Genomic DNA, 15,657 nt, shown 5'->3' on the forward strand with positions numbered 1-15,657 from the left:
TTGAGGAACCTCCATACTGTTCTCCATAGTGGCTGCACCAATTTACATTCCCACCAGCAGTGCAAGAGGGTTCCCTTTTCTCCACACCCTCTCCAGCATTTATTGTTTGTAGATTTTTGATGAAGTCCATTCTGACTGGTGTGAGATGATACCTCATTGTAGTTTTGATTTGCATTTCTCTAATGATTAGTGATGTTGAGCATCCTTTCACGTGTTTGTTGGCAATCTGTATGTCTTCTGTGGAGAAATGTCTATTTAGGTCTTCTGCCCATTTTTGGATTGGGTTGTTTGTCTTTTTGATATTGAGCTGCATGAGCTTTGCCTTTATTTATATTCATTCAAATCTGGAACAACTCAAATGTCCATCAACTGGCAAGTGTGTGTGTGGGGGGACGGTGTGTGTTTAACCCCAGGTGCATCCATACAATGAAATTCTCAGCAATAAAAAGGAACAAATTACTGATACATGTAACAGTATGGATGAATTTCAAATGCAATATGCGAAGAGAAAGAAATCAGACCCAAAAGGCAATACAGGATTCCATTTATGATATTCTGGAAATGGCAAAACTATAGGGGCAGAACACAGATCAGTGGTTGCCATGGACCAAGCATGGGGAGAAGTGGATTCACTCAGCACGAGGGAACTTTTGGGGATGATAGAACTATTCTATATTTGTATGACTATATGTAAAAATTCATAATTGTTCAAGTAAAAAGGGTAAAATTTTACTCTACACAAATTATGCTTTAAACCTAATTGTTAAGACATAAGGTGGCATAAATAAAAGTATTTGTTTGATATGTCAAAAATTATGAAAGTGATACCAGGACGCTTGAAATTCATAAAATATCGGCAGTGTGGTTATGAGTTGTTCCATAAACGATGTAACAATACATGTGTTGATCCATAGGACCCTTTTCATTTCAGAAGTTGCAAACACAGCACTATTGTCTTTGGATTTGTGACTTCACTATTTTCTAGCTACACGATCAGAAGCAAGTTACTTAATCTCTCTAAACCTCAATTTCCTTCTATAAAAGAGGTACAATAATACTTGCCTAGAGGGTAGTGGTTGCCAGATAAAGTACAAGACATCCTGCTAAATTTCACTTTCAGAAAAACGAGTCATTATTTGGTGTAAGCATGTTTGGAACATATTTGGAACTAAAATAGGGTTCGCTGTTTATCTGAAATTCAAATTTAAGTAGACGTTCTGGGTTTTCCTTGCTAAATGTGGCAACCCTACAGAGAGAGGGCTTATTGTGGGAATTAAGTAAGACACGGTCACGGCAAGACGTTCGTTACCCCACCGTTTGGCATAATAAGCGCTCAGTGGGGACCAACGCTGTTTTAATCCCAACCCCTCATTCATTACTTGTTCCTTTATTCTTTCACTCAAATACTAAAATAAACCGATTATACTTCTCACTTCATCCCTTGCTGTCACCACTCTGAAGAAGCACCAGGAAGCCAGCTATAAAGCAAAGAAATTCTGAGCGGGCGACGTCATGACGCACAAGGCCCGCCCAAGGGCGCACGAGACGCGTAAATAAGACGTCGACGGCCGGCAGGCAGCCTCGGGGCCTGACGGGATTGTGGCGGTCTTCTCTCCCAACTCGGAAGCTGCGGCTATCTCCAGACGCTTTCAAGATGGCGACCTCTCTGGGTTCCAATACCTACAACAGGCAGAACTGGGAGGATGCGGTGAGTATGCCTGCCGGAGGAGGACGGAAAGAGGCAGCGAAGCCAGGCTTCCAGCGGGCGGGCAGGGACATGGCTGCGGCGCAGCCGAGGGAATTCCGGGGAGAAGCCAGCACCGCGGCCTAACTCGGCCACGGCTGAAAGCTGAAGGGCGGCCCTCCTACGGGCTTGGAGGGAGAGGGCTTAGCCAGGGTCCGGCATCAGCCCCCTTTCCATCCCTACTCCCTCCACTCTTTTCGAGCGGGTCTTTTCTCCCGCCGTCTGCCGGAAGTGCAGACAGCACCCCGTCCGCAACCCGGCCTGTGCTGGACCTCGGGTTCCTGCCCTGTTCCCCAACCTCGCTCCTCGTCCCCTCCCCCCGCCCCACCACTGTGGCCGAGATGGCAGGGTCTTCGGAGCCTGGCGTTCGACCAGATTTCCCATTTTCACCAGGACTTCCCTATTCTGTGCCAGACGTGTCTTGGAGAAAACCCATATATCCGAATGGTGAGTGATCGTGTGTGAAACGGGACTTACTGTGTTCTGTCAGTGTTGTGGTACTTGCACACTGTCGGTGATGTGTTTGTTTTAGTCGAGAAGTAATAATGCCCCTTTACTAACCCTAAGAGTACGACGAATTTGCAAAGGACTGTCATGCTTGTTCTCTCATTTTGGAACTCAGCAACAGTCCTGTGATATAAGAGTCATAATAATAGCTAATATTCGTTGAGCATTTACCTAGGAGATAGGTCTGTTAACCAGAGGCAAAGGGAGTTTATGTCTTTTCAATATAGCAAATAAGGTGTGGAGCTGGGATCTAAGTTCAGATACTCTGACTCCAGGGACCTCAGCAAATTAGGAGGAGAACCAGGACTAAAAATCTAGGTTTCCTGACTCCTAATCAAGTGCCTTTTGGCCTCTGCACCTTGTAATCTGTTTAGTATAAGGTACCCTCTATCCTTACAAATAAGGGTAAAATTAGCAGCAGTTAACATTTAATACTTAGATTAGGGCTGTGTTGTGATCAATCTTGGAGGTATTGGTTGACTATATGCAGGGGACCAGCACAGGATGAGTCTGTAGTAGTTAACTCTGACTAAACTTTGTAAAATGGGCTGGCCATGGCTGCATCCTCCATTTAGGGACTGTGGAAACCATTAGGAAATTGTTCTTGGGAGAGAACTTCGGAGCCAGAAATGAATCTAAGAGTTGCGGTTGTGGAAAGGTACATACTTACCTGGTGTTAGATCTGTAAGATTCTTAAGAGGTTATAACTTGTAGGTGACTAGATTATGTCCCCAGCCCTCCCTTACCCCCCCTCCCTCCCCAAAAGGGTGCATTTTTTTCTCCTCTCTTCAAGATGCCAGGGATTTCCAGATAAATTTCTTAGGTCCTGTCTAGAGAAGCATCAGGCATCAGGTTTTCTTCTTTCCATAACTCATTCTTTTCTATTTTTTCTATTTCAGACCAAAGAAAAGTACGGGAAGGAATGCAAAGTAAGTATGTTTAAAGAGTAATGCTTTAGTTTTATTTTCCTTTTCTCTTCCACTTGCTGAGGTATGAAATCCTTTATAAAAGTGAGTGCTACACAGACATTCATGTGTCATTTATATACTCATTGGCTGTTAACTATTTAGTGTAGGGGTAAGAAAATGAGCCCTTTAATGTAAGGATTCTTAACTTGGTGTCTGTGGTTGGGCTTTGAACCCCCTGAGATTGTATATACCAAGTATTGTTTGATTATGTACATGAGCATTTTAGCTGAGGAGGAAGGTCATAGCCATCATAAGATTCTCAAAGGAGTATATGACACTCCCTACTCACCCCGTAAAAGATTAAGGGTAATATCATTAATGGTGGTGACCTCTAGGGTGGGGAGGGCTTTGATTTTTGAGTATTTTATTTCTGTACTATGTGAATTTTTTAACTACTGAGGAAGGGTGTTGTAAAGGATTGAAACATCATATGGTGTTTAGACTAGATGATTGCTAAGATCTCTTCTACACCCTAGATTCAGGGATCCTTTTATTAAATCACCTGGATTGATCGTCCAGATCAGGACCATTAACACTCTGTGGATTTATTTTGTGTTCCAGATCTGTGCCAGGCCATTCACAGTGTTTCGCTGGTGCCCCGGGGTCCGCATGCGTTTCAAGAAGACTGAAGTTTGCCAGACCTGCAGTAAATTGAAGAATGTCTGTCAGACCTGCCTCTTGGACCTAGAGTATGGTATGTTTGCCCTGTCCCATAGGTCTGAAAGTGTGCAACTACTCTACACAACAAACCAGTTTTCTTGTCTCCCACTTCTCACCCCTTCTCTGGTTCTCACCCACTTTGGAGTGTCTGCTGTGCTCTGCTTTTCCCAAGAAGAAAAGAACCATACTAGTTTATTCTAGCGTTCTGAACAACAGTAGGGACTTAAAGAAAAGTTGGTAATTGATCAGCACTGGCCGAAACCTCCCTTCTGTATACCTTTGTAGCCAAGGTAAGTTAAAGGCATTGTTGCTATGATAGGTAATTTCTTTGCCTTTGGCTTCTTTCTAAATCCAGAGCTTTTTTTCCCACAATCCCTGACAAAGTTCTGGCTAATTGTGCTCTAGATTTTTGTATCAAATATATTGTTAGGACTGATACACTATATTGCTACTGTTTCAGAGTAACTGCTTTTGGGAGTGATTTTTTTTTTTTAACTGCAGATGACTTTTTATTTATGTGAAAAATATTCTTTCAACAAAAGTTTCTACTATACAGTAAAATAAAAGGGAAAAGGAAAATACAAGTTTATCTATGTTAAGTTCAGAAAGTTGACTCTGCTAATCAGAGTCCTGGTCACATATTGTTTAATATTATTTGTATGTTTGTTAAGGGGGTGTTCTGATTCTGGAATATAATGACCCTTACATGACTGTGATTATCCAGAGGATGTGTAAGACAAGCCTAAAAATAATACATTTTTTTATATTTATTTTAAATAAATTATGGCATAGTAAAAGCTAGATGCATTATTAATTGCAGGTCAAATCTAACTATAGTAAAAGTTTGTTCATCTAAAAGATTTTCTAAAACATTAATTTCATGAAATTTCATGAAAACTCAGGAATTTGGATAATTTCTTAGAATGCTCTGTAGTAGTATTGGCCTGATGGTGCTAAAGATTTTGAATTAAAATAAAGCCTCTGGTACCAAATAAGAAAGTGGAGAAAGGAAGAATGATGTATTCTGTCTACATATTCAGTTTGGATATGGTTTAAAATATATTTTGAGTTTTTTCCTCCTTTCCTTTGTTCTAGGCTTGCCCATCCAGGTTCGTGACGCAGGATTGTCTTTTAAGGATGACATGCCAAAGTCTGATGTCAACAAAGAATACTATACACAGAATATGGAGCGAGAAGTATGTTGCCACTTGCTTGATGTAGTTTTATATTTAATGAAAGAATCCTGGGGGATTGATACAACCTGTGTAATTTATCTTTTGAATGTGTCATTCCTTTATAGATTTCTAACTCTGACGGAACACGGCCAGTTGGCATGTTGGGGAAGGCCACATCCACCAGTGACATGCTGCTCAAACTGGCCCGGACCACACCCTACTACAAAAGAAATCGACCCCACATTTGCTCCTTCTGGGTGAAAGGAGAATGTAAGAGAGGAGAGGAGTGTCCATACAGGCAAGAGCTGAACTGCTTTTTCAGTTTTTGCTTTCAGATGATTAGTCATCTAAGAAGGGGGAGGTGCTAGCTTAAACTATTTCTGCTTTAAAATGTAAAAGTTTATAGAACTAGTGTCATATGTCTTATATCTTAGGACTAGAGCTTGATTAAATTGTTTTTACTTATAATGGAACTTTTACATACAACCAAGCCTTGGGAAACTAAATTGCTCTGCCATAAAAAATGCTGACCTCAAAAGTTTCTGCCTAAGATGTAAGTCTTTGCCATCATGGTATGATTGGCTTGAATCTCAGTGTATAGTTGAAATCAGATTAAGACCAGACTTCTAAAGAATGTGTAAGTGTGTTTGAGTCAAGACTGCCAGGCATCTGGATTAGGAGTTCTTACTTTGGGGTTGGTGAAGCCTACACCCAACAAAAAGCTAGCTATGTTTTTTTTCTGGGGTTGGGTCCATAGATTTAATAAGACTCTGAGTGGAATGCAAGACCTCAGACACATTAAGAACCCTTGACCTAGAGGAGTGTAATCATGTTTTGGTTACCTTTTGTTTTGGAGTGGATTGTGTCAGAAACATTTCTTTATAAGGAAACTCTGCCACCCTGTGGCCGTTTAAGTGGCTTTTCGGAGGCTAGCAAGTCCTTGTGTGATACAGTAAATCCCTTGATATTAGCTCTGTTTTAATAGTTATGTTTTGGTATGGCCATGGTTTCCAGATTAAAAGGGGACTTTTGTAGCTGCTGTTGGGTGGTATCTGTAAAAATTTTTTCCCTTGTTTCACCTTTATGCATTGTTCTTTCCTGAACCATAGACATGAGAAGCCAACAGATCCGGATGACCCCCTTGCTGATCAGAACATTAAAGACCGATATTATGGAATCAATGACCCTGTGGCAGATAAACTTTTGAAGCGGGCATCAACAATGCCTCGTCTGGACCCACCAGAGGACAAGACTATCACCACACTGTATGTTGGTGGTCTGGGCGATACCATTACTGAGACAGATCTAAGGTTTGTGAATATAGTTTTGTGAGTTATTTTTGCTTTCACCTGCCCTAGAATTTTTTTTTTTTTTTTTGCGGGGGGGGAAACATGATGATTCTGTATAAGGTACATTTTTCTTTAGTTGCTCTAGAGTTAGTAAATGTCATGCCGACTGTAATTTTTATAAAGTTTTCCTTTGTGATGCCACATAATGTTCCTCAACAGTGGTTATTCCATGCTTGTGTAGGGTATTAATTACATGAGCTTCTGTTTGGCCTAATAGCCATTAGAATTCCTAAAGATGGCACATATCCAAGTATGATTAATTTTGTAGGGGAGGGAGAGCTTTGCAATTATAAAACCTTACAGTTTAACTTGTTGGCTTTTTAAAGAGATTGGTATTTGGTAAATTTGTGTTATTCTTGGCTTGCATTTTGCATGGCTAGATGAAACATCTGGGCAGATACTGATGGAAATTGCCTCTTGCAAAGAGATAGAGGGGAGAAGAAACTCTTATAGGTGTACAACCTGCCCTTGGTAGCTTGTCTGCATTAAACCCTAAGTGAGCTAGAGTGTCCCCAGGGGGTGGCAGACTTTTTCCCACCTGATCTTTCTCTTCTTCTTTTTTACAACCTTAAAAAAAATTTTTTTTAAAACGTTCTTGGCTCATCAGCCATGGGGGCTGTAGTTTGCCAACCCCTTATCTAGGGTTTAAGGTCTTTAGGGAACCTTCTGGAGCCCCTTTTCCTCCATGGGAAAAACCCTGAGATGTTTGATAGCCTTTATTTACTCATTATTTTTCTTTCCCTTCCTCAGTACACAGCACCCACAATAGGGTGTAAGGTATGGGGGGAACCACCTGCAGATAATTAGGCAGATCACCATGGGGCCACCTGCCTTGTGGTGAATATGTTAAAGAGTTAATAATCCATATTCAGCTTCCTGGGAATGTCTGTGTTATTAACTCTCGTTTTTCTCTACCTGTATCCCTTCAGAAATCACTTCTACCAGTTTGGAGAGATCCGGACAATCACTGTTGTGCAGAGACAGCAGTGTGCTTTCATCCAGTTTGCCACAAGGCAGGCTGCAGAAGTAGCTGCTGAGAAGTCCTTTAACAAGTTGATCGTCAATGGCCGCAGGCTCAACGTGAAATGGGGAAGGTGAGCATTAGACTGTATTAAAATAGCATTATTGAGATTTTCAAGAACCTTTTCATTATCTGGGGACTAGTAAGCTTTTGGTGAATAGGCTTAAATCAATAGGACCTTTAAAAAGAATTTTTCATTCTGTCTGGCACTCCATTCCTGTGGATATTAGGAAGATGCTACTTTGGAAATTTATTCAGGGTTTTGGTGTAGTGATCTGATCCTTTGAAGGTTCATGTGTTTTGTGACCAGCTGTTATAGGCCAAGGGTAATGCCAGGGCATGAAATGTGGCATGAGAGTTTACACAGGAATTAGACCTAGATTCTGTCCTCTGTAGGCCAACTATCTAGTGAAGAAGAATAGCTAACATAAGTTTGAAGGTGGTGATTGCATAAGAGAGACACAGGTAAAATGCCCTGGACTTCAAAGGTGGAACGTGTTTCTGGCTTGGAGCCAGGGAGACCTTTCACGGCAGCGGCAGCGGCAGCAGTCCTCGCGGAGGGCTTTTTGAGCACTGAGCTCAACACATGGGTGTTGCCTCCTCCAGCCCCTACAGCAGTTCTAGTGAATTTTGAACCCACGTCTTTCTGGCTTCAGAACCTTTGCTCTTATCCACTGTGCACTGTGGCATTTATGGGAAAAGAGTGTGTGCTGAAAAGGAGGCCAGGAGTGAAGGAACTCCATTTGTCTAGGAAACATGAGAAGCAGAGGTGTGAGAGAAGGTGGGACCATGTGCTGATGGCGTAAGGGTCTGTGTCTCCCAGGTCCCAAGCAGCCAGAGGAAAAGAAAAGGAGAAGGACGGAACCACAGACTCTGGAATCAAGCTAGAGCCCGTTCCAGGGCTACCAGGAGGTGAGTGCAGACTTTCTGCCTACCTGGTAGCTTGCTAACTTCAGTTGCTCACACTGCCCTCGTGTCCCACGGATGTTAGAAGAGACCCAGGTCTCTGGCTCCCAGCAGCTGTGTTCTCCCAGCAGGACCTCCCAGGATTTCAAGGCAGTGGAAGCGCTGTTGCACAGTTGTCCTCTGCTGTAACCAGCTGTTTCTCTTCTTTAGCTCTTCCTCCTCCTCCTGCCGCAGAAGAAGAGGCCTCAGCCAACTACTTCAACCTACCCCCCAGCGGTCCTCCAGCCGTGGTGAACATCGCCCTGCCACCCCCACCTGGTATTGCCCCGCCCCCACCCCCAGGTAACCAGCTTCCTTCTGAGGAAATCGGGAAACCCTGGCGAAGTCCTGTAGGCTGTGGTGTGTGTTAGCTTGCAAAGCCTTTACCACCTGCCTGCAACAAGGTCAGGAGTTTGCACCAAAATGTAAATTCGTCAAGAAAGTCGTGTTACCAAGACATTGTCAGATGAACTGAAGAGTGTGCTTGGTCATGTGATGAAGTTACATTTTGGCTCCAGCTCTTTATCTTGTTCATGCCAAGTAATAAACAGTTCAGGGACTAGCACTTTGTATGGCACTGCTGTTTATAGCACTGTCGATGCCAGTATGAGCAGAGTCAGTAAATCACAAGCAGCGGGTTCTCCTGGGCAGAGTTCCCATACTCTCTGGAGAAAGTCCTGGTTTCTGAACACCCTTCACTCGAGTATAAGGCATTGCGGTTAATGACGACAGGGTCTTGCCATCAGCCTGATTTCTCCCTCACCTCCCACTTCTGATCAAATCCTGTCTGATAGGCGTGGCATGTTTGATGGATAGCAGAGGCTCAGATGACATGCTAGCAACACCTGAGACGTGTGGTGGTTTTTTTTTAAGCCATCTTGAGGGGGAAGGTTTCTAAAACCAAGGAAGTCATGCAGGTAGACATGCCTAAGCAAGTCTTGTGAACTGACATTTTCTGAAGCCCCATGTCAATTTGATTTATGTGTAGGTGGTATTGACCTTAGAAAATTCAGGGTTTGAAAGGTTGTCAAGAGAACTGCAAGCCTAACAGATTTTTCTCTCCTATCTGTAGGTTTTGGGCCACATATGTTCCACCCAATGGGACCACCCCCTCCTTTCATGAGGGCTCCAGGACCAATCCACTATCCTTCTCAGGACCCTCAGAGGATGGGAGCTCATGCCGGGAAACACAGCAGCCCCTAGCACATTATCACCACTCTGGGGCTCTGTGGAAGAGAGGGCGCTTAAAAATCCCAGTAAATGAATCTTGGAATAAATATATTTTTCCCTCCTTTGTAGTTTCCACGATAGCGGAATGTATTCAGATGTGGGCAGTTGGAGAACAACAGTCATGCTTTCCTACATGCGCTCAAAGGATTGATGGACCTGAAAATAAGCTGCCATTAACACATCTGGTTACTACTATAACATTACTAATAAAGCTTAATGCCTCTTCCCCTTACCTGTGTGGGGAACAAGCAACTGGGTAAATCGGAATGTCCAGCGGAGTTACCATCCCAATTAAATGTTCATTTTGTATCTTTTCTGGGGGGAAAAAGTTGACCTGCAGTAAAAAGACAAACAACTTTGACCATTTTTATGTCCATTGGATATTTTCCTTTTTATCATCTAAAAAAAGATTACTAGTACTAATCATTGTAGTGGCAAGAGTGTGATTTAACACTTCTAAAGTCACTCTCAGAAAGACAAGTAGAAACCAGCACCCAGCACAGCCCAGGTCTTTTCTCGTCTCTCCTTTCCTCATTTATTACTAAAGGGATCTGGCTGATAGTTTTACTTCTTTATGCTACCAAAAAAAGACAAAGATAAAAATTACTTTTTATTCCTGTCAATCAGATGGAAACAAATGTCATGGGGCTGTGTATCATTGAAGAAACTTGGTGTCTAGGATGAAATTATTTTAAAGAACTTCCAGTAAAACACTTGAACAGACTGTGAAAGGAAAAGAATTAGAATGTGTTTGAATGGAAGACTTGTGACCTGTAGCTGGAACTTTGATCTTCAGCATTCACCTTTGTGTGACTTCAGCGTCTCATTTTAATTCCCTGCTTCTGGGCAGGGGACTCCGGTCTTAGAATATTTGGATATAACTGAATTGTAGATGGCAAAAAAAAAAAAAAAAAATTGATGTTGTGTTGTGGTTTTGTTTTTAAAAAATTAAAACGGGTCAATTTTCTAAATGTCATAGGTTTATTTCTGTTTTCTTTATCTTTGGTAGCTGAACTTGAGGTCAGTGGGAGTTAGATACAAGTTATATATAAATATGTTTTTGCTTTAGACTGTTTTGATTCTGATCTCTATCCATTCTAAAAGAACCAGGCCTTTTTAGTGCTTATGTCAAAGGTTAGTTGTGGGCTTGAAATAGGAATACACAAAACGCACAGCACAGAGACTGTCACGTGGTTGTTGATACATGGTAGCTTTAAAAAGTTGTCCTAGTATTATACAAGTCATTTTAAAAGGAAACAGGAAAAATTTATCTACAAGTGCATTTTTCCAGAAGCCAATTCCCATGTCATTTTAATCTAAAATATGTACTTACAGAATGGATATACCCCTTATTACCCTATTTTAGCTTCTCTGGAGAATTTTTGTTGTCTTCTTCGAGAGGACTTTATCTTGCCTTTTTTTTTTAAGATCTAAAATTAATCTAGAAGCACTTAGAAATTTTGATTTTAATTCTAGTAATATCAGATGTGAAGCAATGTAGGGGTACTTCCAAGTATTTTGACACCCTTTGGGGTTGGGTTTTTTACTTTTGATCAGGTGAGAGGTTTTTAGCCAATTTGTGAATAATGTGAAACTTTTAATAATTGCCAAATTCCATTATATCTATACATATTTATATACACGTGTAAATATGACTATCCAGTTTGCGTATTCTTGCCCTTTTGAGAAAGATTCTAAATTTTGTGCACTACCTGGCTGTGGATGTGTATTTGTTTTTAAAGCATAAACCAACATAAATTGAAGTATAGAAGAGATGCTTGATTAGTCTTTCTTATGGAAAGCAGAATTATGAGCAATTAGATTTTGGCAAAAACTCTTAGGTCCTTACCAAACTCCATTTCCTTCTCTAGGGCATACAGCTAGGGGTACACTTGGCAAAAAGTAAACTTTGCCATTCCCAGACCTCTGTAAAAAACATCTCACCCACCCAGTCCTATGAGCTCTTTCCCCATCTGCTGGCTGAATGCACAGGAGGAGGATCCCTGGAAGACGGCAGAGTCACACAATGGAAGGAGCCTGGGTTACTTTATCACTGCTTCAAGGAGAGCATTGTGGTAAGAGGAATTTTTGTTACAGTAAAAGCCATTGAGACTTGGGGATCTGTCTGTAACAGCAGCTAGTGTTACTCTCATAAAAGATGTAATCAGATCTGATCACAAAAAAAAAGCAGAAACCCATTTTTGTACTGAGTAATGGTGATTTTTTAAATTTATTTTTATTCAAGTATAGTTGATTTATAATGTGTTAATTTCTGATGTACAGCAAAGTGACTCAGTTATATACAAATATACATTCTTTTTTATATTCTTTTCCATTATGGTTTATCCCAGGATATTGAATATAGTTCCCTGTGCTATACAGTAGGATCTTGTTGTTTATCCATTCTATATGTAATAGTTTATATCCACTAACCCCAAACTCCCAGTCCATCCCCCCCCAACCTTGATAACTACAAGTCTGTTCTCTACGTCTGTGAGTCTGTTACTGTTTTGTAGATAAGTTCATTTGTGTCATATTTTAGATTCCACATACAAGTGATATCATACAGTATTTGTCTTTCTCTTTCTGACTTCCTTCACTTAGTATGATAATCTCTAGTTGCATCCATATTGCTGCACATGGCATTTCACTCTTTTATGGCTGAGTAGTATTCCACTGTATATATGTACCACATCTTCTTTATCCATTCATCTGTCAATGGACATTTAGGTTGTTCCCATGTCTTGGCTATTGTGAATAGAGCTGCTATGAGCATTGGGGTGCATGTATCTTTTTGAATTACAGTTCTGTCCAGATATATGCTCAGGAGTGGGATTGCTGGATCATATGGTAACTCTAGTTTTAGTTTTCTGAGGAACCTCCATACTGTTCTCCACAGTGACTGCACCAACTTATATTCCCACCAACAGTGTAGGAGGGTTCCCTTTTCTCCACACCCTCTCCAGCATTTGTTATTTGTATACTTTTTAAAAAAATAAATTTATTTATTTTTGGCTGCATTGGGTCTGTTGCTGTGTGGGGGGCTAGTAGCGGCAAGTGGGGGCTACTCTTCGTTGCAGTGTGTGGGCTTCTCATTGCGGTGGCTACTCTTGTTGCAGAGCACAGGCTCCAAGAACGTGGGCCCCAGCAGTTGTGACACGTGGGCTCAGCAGTTGTGGCTTACAAGCTCTAGAGTGCAGTCTCAGTAGTTGTGGCGCACGGGCTTAGTTGCTTCGTGGCCTGTTGGGTCTTCCCGGACCAGGGATCGAACCTGTGTCCCCTGCATTGGCAGGCAGGTTCTTAACCACTGTGCCACCAGGGAAGTCCCCCATTAACTTTTTTTGTTGTTGTTGTTGTTGTTGTTACACGGGCCTCTCACTGTTGTGGCCTCTCCCCTTGCGGAGCACAGGCTCCAGATGCACAGGCTCAGCGGCCATGGCTCACGGACCCAGCCGCTCCGTGGCATGTGGGATCTTCCCGGACCGGGGCACGAACTCATGTCCCCTGCATTGGCAGGCAGACTCTCAACCACTGCGCCACCAGGGAAGCCCCCCCATTAACTTTTTTAAAAGGAGGGATTGTCTTGGTAAAATGTAACTCATGTACAGAAAAAATGCCTAAACACAGAAGCACAACTAAATTAAATATTTTAAAGTGAATATCTGTGCAACAATCACACAGATCTAGAAATAGTCCAGCTTTCCCCAGAAGCATTTTATTATGTCCCTTCACAATCACAAACCTTTCTTCCTCCAGAGTACCACCATCCTGACTTTTATATTCAACACCTCCTTGCATCAGTAAACATATGTTTGTATATATGTGCCTTCCTTTGCTCACCATTTTGTTTCTGAGATGCATCCATATTGTTGTATGTAACTGTAGTTCATTCATGTTCACTGCTGTCATGTCTATTGTCAGGTTTCCCAATGTTTGGGCTAGTCTCATCCCTTTTCATTTCCATGTCACGGTCTGATTTCATTCATGTAAAGAAAAACAGGCCAAAGCATAGAGTTTATATGAAGGGCCTACTAGGCCCCCAAATTACATGAAAGTTAATGACCTGCTTTTTCAGGATCAGAATTTTACTTGTTGAATAAAGAAGCAAAATACAGAACAACAAATACTGTATGATCCCATTAAAAGAAAGATATATCTTTGTATTTATGCATCTATATACATGTAAATATTTATTCAAATAAGTCTAGAATTCTAGAGCGACCAAACTATTACCACTGGTTACCTCTGGCATATGGGAATGGGGCAGAATGCAGGACAGTGGGAAAGTCTATGTATGTGCATGGGAGGAGCTATGTGGCAGATACCATCACATTTTACTTCTTCATTTATTTATTTATTTTTACAGTAGGCTTTTTTTTTTTTAAACATCAGCAAAAGTCACATCAGAATAAGGAAGGAATGAGAATTTACTTTGGGGTGCAGCAGGCTCCCTACCAGTCTCTCCTCTTCTGTCTCTGGTGGCTGCCATTACCCTCAGAGCACAGCAGAGCCAACCCAAGGCAGACCAAATCCTCTCTTCTGTGTTTCAGACACTTTAATGGTTGGCTTTCAGCTCTTGGAAACATGACTTTAAATGGCAGCCCCCAAATTCAAGCCAACACATCAACTGCAAGCAAATCCGAGTCAGCTGTTGGCCCCTTGAAACTGTGTGGGGCAGAGTGAAACTCCAGAGCAAAAGGAAAATGCAACCACTATCCCTTGCACCTGGGAACCAGCTAGATTCTATCCCTTGCACCTGGGAACCAGCTAGATTCCCAGCCTTCTCATCTCCCCAGGAGAGGGCGTCAGGGCGGAGACAGAGGGAAGCAGCGGGGAAGGAGGTGAGCCATGTCCAACAGAGCCCTATGGTGATCAGAGGCTTTCCTTCAGGTTTCAGCTTTACTGACCCCCAGTGACATTTCCATGAGCCTGCTTCTCAAGGTGCACTCACTGCAGGAACATCTTCTCAGCCAAGAGTAGTAGCTGCATGGAATCTGATGATGATTGAGTGCTTATTAGGTATGTGTCCATCACTATGCCCACAAAACTCTATGCAGGGGTTTCTACTGTTGTCCTCATCTTACAGGTAGAGAATTAGAGGTCCACAGGTGAGAAATGACTTGAGTTCACACAGCCAGTGGTGGCATTAGAACCCACCCCATCCAGTCTGACCCCCAGCCTGTACTCTTTTTTTTTTTTTTTTTTTTTTTTTTTTTTTGCGGTACGCGGGCCTCTCACTGTTGTGGCCTCTCCCGTTGCGGAGCACAGGCTCCGGACGCGCAGGCTCAGCGGCCATGGCTCACGGGCCCAGCCGCTCCGCGGCACGTGGGATCCTCCCGGACCGGGGCACGAACCCGTGTCCCCTGCATCGGCAGGCGGACCCTCAACCACTGCGCCACCAGGGAAGCCCCCCAGCCTGTACTCTTAACTTCTAAACTCTAAAACAGGGCACCATGACTAGGTGATTCCAGAGTGAATGGGCTTGGCCGCCCAGTGGGGTGATAAGAAACATCCACTGGAATCGGACAGATCCCCACTTGTCCCTGGACAAGTCACTTCCCCCTTTTGAGCCTGGATATCCACATCTGTAAAACGGGAAAATACCTTTGTCTCAAGGTTGTACTGAAAATTAGAAATGGGATATGGAGAGAACCTACTACCAGCCCAAGCACTGAGGCACCCAATAAAAAGCAGCCATAGTTATCATCATCACCACCACCTGCAGTGGGGCGTTCCTTTCACTTCTCTCCCTAACGAGCCAGCACGCAGGCCGAAAAACTCCTGGTGGGGACTAGGACAAGATCTACCCTGGCGCCTGCTCTAAACGGTGAGTGGAAGGGGCTGGAAAGGAGTCGTCCTTGTAAGCACCCTACTCTGCACCTGTCCTGTGTGGTGCCGAGCGCTGCCCCTTCTTTCTGACCCCATGGCCGCCTCCCTAGTCCAGGCCTTGTTCCTTCAAGGATCCTGGCGTCTAGCTGTACTCCTCTCCAGTCTGTGCTGCACACAGCAACCAGCGAGACCCCTCGCTCTCCAGCCTAAGAACCTCCCCATCTCCTTA

General features: G+C 42.8%; 1 protein-coding gene across 1 annotated transcript; it reads left to right on the forward strand.

The window, feature by feature from the left end:
- Positions 1-1,575: 1,575 nt before the first annotated feature.
- Positions 1,576-9,722, forward strand: RBM22 (RNA binding motif protein 22). The gene is made up of 11 exons (XM_082621861.1): positions 1,576-1,708; positions 2,138-2,191; positions 3,151-3,180; positions 3,781-3,913; positions 4,975-5,075; positions 5,180-5,352; positions 6,164-6,364; positions 7,333-7,497; positions 8,248-8,336; positions 8,541-8,672; positions 9,442-9,722. The coding sequence occupies exons 1-11, from the start codon at positions 1,655-1,657 to the stop codon at positions 9,570-9,572; spliced, it is 1,263 nt and encodes a 420-aa protein (XP_082477987.1). The 5' UTR covers positions 1,576-1,654; the 3' UTR covers positions 9,573-9,722.
- The last annotated feature ends 5,935 nt before the right edge of the window (positions 9,723-15,657 follow it).

Source organism: Mesoplodon mirus (assembly GCF_964341445.2).
Source record: "Mesoplodon mirus genome assembly, chromosome: 5".
In the NCBI taxonomy this organism is placed as follows: Eukaryota; Metazoa; Chordata; class Mammalia; order Artiodactyla; family Ziphiidae; genus Mesoplodon; species Mesoplodon mirus.

What these genes read in the sequence shown, in the direction of transcription:
- RBM22 (XM_082621861.1), top strand. Translation starts at nt 1,655, where the DNA reads ATGGCGACCTCTCTGGGTTCCAATACCTACAACAGGCAGAACTGGGAG. An exon ending in AAAACCCATATATCCGAATG is followed by an intron (nt 2,192 to 3,150) that starts GTGAGTGATCGT and finishes TTTCTATTTCAG; the next exon opens with ACCAAAGAAAAGTACGGGAA. An exon ending in CACAGAATATGGAGCGAGAA is followed by an intron (nt 5,076 to 5,179) that starts GTATGTTGCCAC and finishes ATTCCTTTATAG; the next exon opens with ATTTCTAACTCTGACGGAAC.